This window comes from Heterocephalus glaber, unplaced genomic scaffold, assembly GCF_053883595.1.
Source record: "Heterocephalus glaber isolate CG9 unplaced genomic scaffold, H.glaber_assembly_v1.0 deba00001479, whole genome shotgun sequence".
Lineage (NCBI taxonomy): Eukaryota > Metazoa > Chordata > Mammalia > Rodentia > Bathyergidae > Heterocephalus > Heterocephalus glaber.
Genome location: NW_028258316.1, coordinates 12,157,111 through 12,167,418, shown reverse-complemented (window position 1 = coordinate 12,167,418; position 10,308 = coordinate 12,157,111). Strand labels below are relative to the sequence as shown.

The following is a 10,308-nucleotide window of genomic DNA, read 5'->3' as shown; positions in this document are numbered from 1 at the left end:
ATAAATCTAGAGAAGACACAGATAAAAAAAATAGAGGAACTGAGGAACATGATGGAATCCCAACATAGGAAACACATGGAATCCATAAAACAGATACAAACAGATTTCCAGGAGATTAAACACTCCACTGAAAGCTTATACACAGCAGAATGAGCCAATGTGAGGACAGAATTTCAGACATAAAAGATAAGATTGCAATTAGTGATCTAGAAAAGAAAAATTACTTCAAAATTGTAAGGGACCATGAGAAATCAATCCAACAGCTATTAGACGATGCAAAGAAGAATAACATAAGACTGATTGGAATCAGTGAAAAAATAGGAGTTCAGATGACATAACTTGACATACAGATAAGTGAGGCATGTAGGACTCCAACTAGCCTTGATTAAAAAAAAAATCTACACCTAGGCATATAATTGTTAAGATTCCAGAAACTCAACAGAAGAACAAAATTCTACAAGCAGTGAGAGAAAAGAAACAAATCACATAAAAAGGAAAGCCCATCAGAATCACAGCAGACATCTCAACACAAACACTCAAGGCTGGAAGAGGTTGGAGTGATGTATTTCAAGCCCTAAAGGAAAACAGCCTCCAACCCAGATTGATGTACGCTGCAAAACTATCTTTCAAAGTTGATGGTGAAATAAGATACTTTCATGACAAAGAGCACCTTAGGAACTTCATGAATATCAAGCCAGCACTCCAAAAAAATGTTAGATAATATCCTAGGAACAGACAATGAGAATCACAACCCCAGGAAGCCCAGCAGAATTAATCTGTTGGGCGCTTCAAGAAATTAAACGCAAAGGGGGAGAATCCAACAAAAAGAAAATGTCATGACAATGGTAAGTCAATACGTATCTGTACTGGCTATTTATGATCTTCTTATGTCTGCTTTTTAATTGGGTTGTCTATTAATGAGCTGTAAGAATTGCATATATATTCTGGTCTTAGGTTATGTGTATTATAAATATGGTCTGTTTAAAAACTACTTTTCATTTTCTTAACGATGTCATTTGAAGTTCTAAATTTTGATGGAATCTCATTTATCAATTCTTTCTTTTATACATCATATTTTGTGTATCCTAGGTAGTTCTTGCCTACCCTAAATTCATGAACATTTTCCCTTATAATTTCTTCTTAAAGTTTTATAGTTTTAGTCTTTCATATTTAGGTTCATAGATCCTTTCAAGTTATTTTTATGTATGGAAATAAAGGGTTGAGGTTAATTTTTTACATACGGATACCAGGTATTCTAGTACCATTTGCTGAAAACACTATCTTTTCCTCTGCCCTTAAGTTGAGTTTATGTTCCATAAAATGTTAATGTTAAATAATCTTTCAAAACTCAGTGGACCATATATGTGTGGTTCTATTTCTAGATTCTCTGTTTTATTCCATTGACCTATACGTCTTTCCTTATGCCAACACTGCCTTGATTACCGTAGCTTTAGAGAAAGTCTTAAAATTAGGTAATAAATGTCTTCCAACACTGGTTTTTTTTTTTCTTTTACTTTTCTAGGTCCTTTGTACTCCTACATAACTTTTAAATTTCAATATGCAATTCTTCTTTTATAGCAAGTATACATAGACCTAAATTTATATATACACCTTGTGTTTTCTAATACTGCTAAATTCAAATACAAGTTCTAGGGGCTTCTAGAGATTTCTTAGTATTTTCTCTGTACATGATCATTTCATCTACATATAAAGATTTTACCTCTACCTTGCCAATTGTATACTAATTGTGTCTTTATTGCCAGACTATTTGGGTTTGGGCCTATGTTTCAAAGTTTAATGGACAGATGAAGAGGAGGCCTATCTGCCCTTGTTCCCCATCTTAGGGAGAAAGCATTGTATCTTTTCTATTCATATAAGGAGTTTTTACTGGAAGTATGGAGTACATGGCTTATCTGTTGAGAAGGTTCTGTTCTACTTCTAGTCTCCTGATAGCTTTTACCATGAACAGCTGTAGAATTTAGTCCAATACTTTTTCTGCAACTACTGACAGGATCACGTGGCTTTTTCCTTTCCTCTGTTAAAATGTTACTTATAGGGATGGATCTTTCAATGTTGAACCAACTCTGCCATCTCTATAATAAAACCACTTTCTACATACTGCCAGATCTGACTTCTAATAGTTTATTTTGTTAAACCAATTTTTATCTATGTTCATACTTTTTTCTTCTATTATCTTTATCCAGTTTTAGTATTAGCACAATGCTGATTTCCTAAAATGAGGGGAGAAGTGTTACTTCTTTCTTCTGCTTTAAATGTTTGATATAATTTATCAGCTAAAATGCATATGAGCCTGTTGTTGTCACATAGGTATGTTTTCAACCTAGGAATATACTTTCTTTAATAGGTGCTATTCAAATTTTTTTTTTACTTTTAAAAATTATTTTTTATTTTCTACGCACTATGTTATGTTAAAAAAAATTGATATTAAATGTTCCTATAGGCAAATAATTTGTACTGCAGATGGTTTTTATGTTCCTGACATCTACATTATACAACTCTAATCACTAAATTCTTCCTCATCACTGAAGAATGTGCTCTTCTTTATCCTCAGGTGCCGTGAATCCTCTGATGTTGAGGGGCCTCTTGCACTGGGTTTCCATTTGTTCTGTTCTTCAATCTTGGCTTGCTGGAGGCGATGGCTTGGCTCAGACTGTCGAGAGCAGGGACTTCCCCTTCGTCTTCACTTTCTGCTACGTCCTCAATTTCTTCCGGTTCGGCAATTTTCTTTTTTTTCTTTTTTTCTTTCTTCTTTGGAGGCTCACGTTCTCCAAGCATGTTTTTTGGACAGGCATAACTTAAGTGTCCACTTTCCCCACATTCATAACACTTTGATTTATCAAAGTAGTTTCGCCTTCAGATGAATTCAGCTGCTCTCCCATTGTCAATAGCAATGCTTGCCTTTATCCCTCTACCAAACAACTGTTTGTTGTTTATGGCTCTGGTGCAGTTTTGTGCAGACTTTATCCAAAAATAATATAAATGCAACCCCTTTACTCTTCCTCGTATCTTTGTCTTTCATTATAGTAACCTTTACAACTTTGCCATACTTGGAAAATATCCGGTATAAGTCATTTGTGAGGGAGAAGGGCAAGTTGGACACATACACTGTGCTCTTACTTGGAGCCAAGCTGCGACTCATTTCTTCAGGGACGGCGGCCCTAGCGTAGCGGGGCTTCAACCCCGACTTTTCCTCGCCCCCCGCAGCGGCCTGGGCATCCCGCGCCCGGGCGGGGTCAGCGCAGAGCCCTGGGTCGCCCGCGGCAGCGGAGGGGCCCTGAGCCTCCCTTCGCTCGGGCCGCACTGGCGGGCCGCTATTCAAATTTTATATTTCCTCCAGAGTCCGTTTCATTAATTTATCTTCCAAGGTACTTCTTAGAAGTTGTCGAATTTATTTCAAGAAAGATTTTTGTAATATGCTTTCTATATCCTTTTAAATTCTGCAAGATTTGTGGTAATGTCCTCTAAATTTTGATGTTGTAATTTTAAAAATGTATAATTGACATGATGTAATATGAAGAAAACGTCTAAAGGAGTAGGGGAAGTGGGAGGGGTAGAGGAAAGGAAAGAAGGGAAAACAAAAAGTATGAGAAAAGGAAAAAATGGAAACAAAGTCTTTGCAAATAGGGAAGGGTGAAGGGGGTGATGGGAGGGCAGGGGAAGGGGAAAAAATAAGAACCAAGATACTCATGTAATGGTACAAGATCCCAATGATGAATGTAACTGTATTTTATACCTAAAACGTACAAATAAACTTAAGGGGGGAAAAAACACTGCAAAAAGGTTCCTTTTTCCCCTTAGGCTCACAAGCATTTGTTATTATTTGATTTTTTTGATGATAGCCAATCTTTCTGGGGTTAAATCTCAGTTGTATTTTAATTGCATTTCTTTAATGTCCAGAGATGTTGAACATTTTTTCATATATTTATTGGCAATTCATATTTCTTCTGAGAAGTGTCTATTCATTTCAGTTTCCCTTTTTTGACTGGGTCTTTTATTTTGGGGATGGTCTAATTTCTTAGTATTCTTCATATACTGTTAGTCATCTGTCCAAAGAATAGCTGGCAAAAAATTTTTCCCATTCTGTAGGTTGCCTTCATTCTGTTAGTTGTTTTCTTTTCTGTTTAGCTTTTTTATTGGATAATTTTCCATTTGTCATTTCTTGATGCTATTTCTTGTGCCATTGTAGTTCTCTTCATAAAGTCCTGGCCTACACATATGACTTCAAGAGTTTTATCTATTTTACCTCCCAGTAGGTTGTGTTTCTTTTTAATATTTAGATTTTGAATCATTTTGATTTTCATTTAGTATATGGTTAGAAATATAGGTCTAGTGTCAGTCTTCTGCATTCAGATATTCAGTTTCCCAGCACATTTGTTAAAGAGACTATCTTTCCTCCAGGACATATTTTTGGCTCATTTGTCAAAGACCAGGTAGCTAAATATGTCTGGGGTTGTTTCTGCATCCTCTGTTCTGTTCCATCAATCTACATGCCAGTTTTTGTACCAGTATCATGCAGATAAGATTGAAAACACAGATCAGTGGTTTCAACTATTGTTACATATCAAAATCATATGGGGGGAACATTTTTAAAATTCTGATGATTAGGCCACCATACCAATGAAATTCAATCTTTACAGTGTCAGAGCCTCAACAAGAGAATTTTTTTAAACTCCCCCAGATATTTTTGATGGACAGTAAAGACTGAAAAGCACTGATATAGACAGAGAGAGAGAATCAGGGTTGATTTCTTGGAAACTTACCTATCAGTGTTGACAGTAGATATAAATGCTCTGTAAGATCAACACCACAAACTGTGGGCCAGATTGGTAGCAAGAAGGATATGATAAGGATCTAAAACTTGTGAAAATAAAACTATAGCAAGGATTAGTTTCTTAGCTTATTATTATAAGGCAATAGCAATTTGAAAGACTTGGAAAGATGTGATATTTTTAGTGGACAAGCTCTGTGATAAAATGAAGCAGTAAAGATGTAGAATGGTTGAAGGACATAAACAGTGTTATGTCATCAGAGCCAGGTAAATGGGTGAGGCAATTATTCACAACTAACTACATAAAAACTCATAGATAGACAATATAGAATAAGGATTGAAATGACAACAGTGTATTTTACCAGAAGTTTGAGAAAAATGGAAGGTACTGGGTGATAGAAGATGCTGGAGAAATTCTGTGCAACTTACCAGGGGAATATAGAGATCAGACTTAAATGGGAAGTCCTCAGGCTTGAGGCAGTGCCTTAGAATATGAATGGGGTCATAGAGGAATAGAGATGGAGATCAGGAAACTTAGGAAAGGAAGGAAGCAGAGATCTTGGCTGGATCAGCAATGTTGAAGGTGCTGCAAGGACACTGTGATTCTCAAGGTGCTTCTTGGCATTCTCATACACTGGGAGCCATAGATATTCTGGAAATCCACCACAAACACTTTGTTACAATGTGCCTGAGTGAAGCTGCATCTCTAATGGGATAAAGGGCTAAAGTCAATGCATAAAGGTGAAAATGCCATTTTAATCTATTAAGAGGTACCGTAATAGAGGATAATGTTCCAGCAATCAAAAAGCTAAGCAAAGCCACTTTTTCTCCACTGCTGAAATAGTTCATCGTTTTTCTTTCACTCAGCAAAATAGTTAGCTTGCATTTTTCTACCTGTATTTTACTTACAAAGGCATATTGAAATTAATTTAAAATATTTCAACTAGACCTCAAGTGCATTAGAGTTAGATGATCACACTAGGAGAGTTCCGTGGAAATTGAAGCTGAGATATGAAATAGCAATCATGATTATTGTTTCACACTCACTGCTGGACATATATTTGTTCACTAAATGGGATAAGTAGTACATGTGACAGCTTTTTTGTCTGAATTGTCTTCCACTTACTTTCTGATATGCACCAACACATGCCTATAAGAAAGCACAACACATTAAGTGTGGTTATGATTAACTCCACTGTCCTTGCTTTTGTTTATAATTTTAAAATTCTATCCTTATAGTCCATCAAAACTCCAGAATTAAAGTTACCCAAGCCTAGTGACTCATTTATAACTAATTGATAACTGAAGATAAATGGCCAATGGAGGGGATCCCAGAAGCATATAGATAAAGGAGTCCAGAACACATATGTGTATGAATGTGAAATTTTCATAGCCCTGTCAGAGCACAGCATTGACAAGGGTCAAATCTGGAGATACTTCAGTTGTCTGGCCATCACTCCCACTGATCTCTCCCAAACAAATTTGATCCAGATCTGCTGATGCCTTTTCTCACCTACTAAATGTATCCCACAGCAGGCTAATCAGGAATTCACTCTTTTCTGTCTCAGCAGCCTGTGGAGTGCAGCTTTCACATCCTTATTACGGAGGCTGTAAACAAATGGGTTGGCCAAAGGTGTAATGGCAGTGTACATTACTGCAGCCACCATGTCCTGATCCCGAGAGTTCTGGGAAGGAGGCTGGAAGTAGACCCAAATGATGGTGCCATAGAGGAAGCAAACCATGGTAAGGTGGGATCCACAAGTGGACACTGCTTGGCAGCGACCAGCAGCTGAAGGCAAACGTAAGATGGTGGCCCCGATTCGGGCATAGGAGAGTACAATGAGGGCACAGGGACCCAGCATGAGAAAGCTACCTTCCAAGAATATGGCCAGCTCATTAGAATGGATGTCAGAGCAAGAGGCTCGCAGAAGTGGACGGTGGTCACAAAAGAAGTGAGGAAGGCTAACATGGCCCCCAGCATCCCCAACCCAACACAGGGGCAGGAGAAGACCCACATGCAGCATGGTGTGCAGTATAGACACCACCCAACTCAAGGCCAGTAAATGAGCACAGAGCTGGTAATTCATCACCAAAGCATAGTGCAGCGGGTCACAGATGGCCACATAGCGATCCAGAGCCATGACAGCAATGACAAGTGTATCTGTAACTCCAAATGCATAGAAGAAAAAGAACTGAGTGAAGCAGTGGGCAGCAGGGATGGCTGGGTAACCAGAGGCCAGATGGACCAACAACTGAGGCAACGTTACTGTGGATAGCCCCAAGTCTGTCACAGAAAGGCCACGGAGCAAATAATACATAGGTGAGTGGAGCCTGGAATCCCAGGAGATGAGCAGTACTAGAGTCGTGTTCCCCAATATGGTGGTCAGATAAATAGTCAGAAACAAGAAAAAAAGGAGACCGTGGGGGATGCTAGCTCTTGAGAACCCAAGGAGCAAGAAAATTGGAGAGTGTGAAGCATTAGGGGCACAACTCATGATGAATGACAATGATCCTGCCTGAAAGAGATTTTAAGGGAAAAAAAAAAAGTCAGAGATGAGAAGTTAAGGGCAATAACACTGCAACTTTTTTAAATTATGTTGTTTAAGGTCCTTAAAGACCTAAATTCAATTCTACCCACACTCCTTCCTCTAGATCGCTCCTTTTATTGTGGCAGTGCCTCCCTTATTTCTTCCTTTTATCACTTAGTGGCCTATTCTATTTAACCCACAAACCCTGCTTCAGTCCCTCCCACAGTAAGAAATTCTTCATTCATTCTTGTATTTTCATCTGAACTATTATTTATCTCCTACCCATGGCAAGCTTCATGAAATAATTACCTATACTCACTGTCTTCGGCTCCTTATATTTTCTTCACACCTCATCCCACTGCCATCCTCATGATTTCTTCTCTCTGAACCTGTACAGAACACAAGGTACTACAATATTAAAACACATAACACATAAAGATATGGTTCTTTCAAAGTACTTGACTTTTACAGTAAAATTGCAATCTATTGTCATGAAATGACTTGTTTTCTCTTTCTATGGGAGTTAGTAAATATCATCATCATTACCGTCTTCCTGATGCACTAACCAAAACCTGAAGGAACTCCCTCCCTTAACTCGCCAAATCCAATCACTCTTTGATTTTTATGCTTTCTCTATCATTCATTCTTTGCTCTTAATTCACTGCCCCTATTTAAGCTTCAGCATCTCTGACCAATGTTAATTTCTACAATTTCATGACTTGTGTTTCTACTTATCTTCCTTGATAGGTCTTTCATTCTGTGCCAAGGAAAAACTTTTGACCTGTAACTCCATGTTTAAATACGGAATTCAAGATCAAATTACTTGATCTGTTTGGCATAATAAATTATGTTCAAAGTACTTAGTGGCTAAAAGAAGGAATAAACATCATAAGAATGAAGGTATTATAAAGAAAAAACAAAGCATATTTTTAAAAGCCTAAAAAATAACTACTAGAAAATTTAAAAATACATTCAAATTAAAAACTCAGTGGATAGGTTAGACAATGGTGGAAGAGAAATGCTAGTTCTGAGAAAAACACCTAGAACACAGTACAAAGTGATCAAGATGTGGATAATGTGAAAGAAGAATTAAGAATTATAAAAATGAGACGATCCACCATACATCAAAAAATCTAAGATTAAAAACTGAATAACCACAGACAAAAGAACGAAAGTGCCATTTATCTTACACCATACACAAAAATCAACTCAAAATGGATTAAAGACCTAAACATAAGCCTAAAACCATAAAACTCCCAGGAGGAAACATGAGGTGGAAGAGAGGGAAAAAACCTTGATATTGATCTGGACAATGATTTTTCAGGTATCCCACCAAAAGTTTAGACAACAAAAGAAAAAATAATCAAGTGGGACGTCAAACTAAAAAGTTTCTGCATAGTAAAAGGAGCAATCAGTGGAATGAAAAGACAGCCTACAGGTTGGGAGAAAATGTTTATGAACCATATATCTAATGAGGACTTAATATTCAAAATATATAAGAAGCTCACACTTCATAGGAAAAGAAATCTTATTAAAACAAAGGCAGAAGACCTAAATAGATATTTCTCCAAAGAAGCTATACAAATGGCCAGAGGGTTTATTTTAAAAAGATGTTCTACATCACTAATAATCAGGGAAATGCAAATCAAAAAATCAAAATCACAGGCTGGGGATTTAGCTCAGTAGCACCGTGCCTGCCTTGAAAGCTCAAGGTCCTGAGTTTGATCCCTGGTACAGGAAAAAAAAATATCAAAATCACAATGAGATATCACTTCACATCTGTCAGGGTGATTAAGAAAAAAGGCAAGAGATAGCGTAAGTGTTGGCAAGAGTGTGGATAAAAGGGAAACTGCACTGTTGGTATGAACGTAAATTGGTGAAGCCCCTAAGGAAAGCAGTATGAAGAGTCCTCAAAAAATTAAAAATGGAACTACCATATGACTCATTAATCCCTCTTCTGGTTATATACCTTAAAAAAATCAGCACCATGTAGAGACATCTGCATTCTCATATTCAATGAACCACTATTCACAATAGCCAACATATAGAAACAACTTTAATGTCTTTCAAAAGATGAATGGATAAATTAATTGTGTGACATTATTCAACCTTGTAAAAGAAAATCTGCCTTTTGTGACAATGTAGATGAACCTGGAGGATATTATGCTAAGAGAAATAATCCAGACAAAAATTAAAATATCGCATCACCTCATTTACGTGTGGAATCTTTAAAAACAAAAAGTCCAACACACAGAAACAGAGTAAAAGGATGGTTACCAGGGACAGGATAGGGAAGATAAATAGACATGGGTCAAAGGGTACAAAATTGCAATTATATGTATGAAAAAGTCTAAAGGACTAATGTACTACATGAGGATTACAGTTAATATTCCATTGAATACTGTATGCTAGAAATTTGGTAAAACAGTATATTTAAGATATTCTTGCCACAAAATAGAGGTAATTTTATGAGATGATAGATATGTTAATTTGCTTGACTTTAGTAACCATTTCACAATGTATAATGCATATCAAAACATGTTGTATACCTTAAATACATACAATTTCTTAAATACAAGAAGAATAATATTGTGGAAAAATAGAGAAAAGGTAATATTAAAAAGATGCACACTGTAAGTTAGCCAGAATTAGTGAAAGAAATGAATTCTGAGATTTAAAAATCACACTAACTCCCAAACAAGATAATTTTTTAAATTCCATACATAGTTACCATGTTATAAAAACTACTGAGCAGTGAGCCAGGGAATTAGCTCAGTGGTTCCGGTGCCTGCCTCACAAGCCCAAGGTCCTAAGTTCTATCCTTGGTACCAAAAGAAAAAAAAAACCTACTGAGCAGCAAACACAAAGAGAATATACTGAAAGCAATCAGAGAAAAAAGAATAATTGCCAATAGAGGACAGATAATTAGACTGACAAGATTATCAACAACAAGCGACTAGAAAATAGTATCTTCAAAATGCTAAGAGAAAA

The 10,308-nt window shown here is 36.7% G+C and overlaps 1 protein-coding gene and 1 pseudogene across 1 annotated transcript; both read right to left on the bottom strand.

Moving 5' to 3' along the window:
• Nucleotides 1-2,518: 2,518 nt before the first annotated feature.
• Nucleotides 2,519-3,160, bottom strand: LOC101712970 (zinc finger CCHC-type and RNA-binding motif-containing protein 1 pseudogene; annotated as a pseudogene).
• A 3,170-nt stretch (nt 3,161-6,330) lies between these two features.
• Or1b1 (olfactory receptor family 1 subfamily B member 1) lies at nt 6,331-7,284 on the bottom strand. Its single transcript, XM_004849620.2, has one exon. The coding sequence runs from the start codon at nt 7,282-7,284 to the stop codon at nt 6,331-6,333; it is 954 nt and encodes a 317-aa protein (XP_004849677.2).
• Nucleotides 7,285-10,308: the final 3,024 nt, after the last annotated feature.

Excerpts from the sequence above, each read along its gene's own strand:
- Or1b1 (XM_004849620.2), bottom strand. The coding sequence starts at position 7,284 with ATGAGTTGTGCCCCTAATGCTTCACACTCTCCAATTTTCTTGCTCCTT.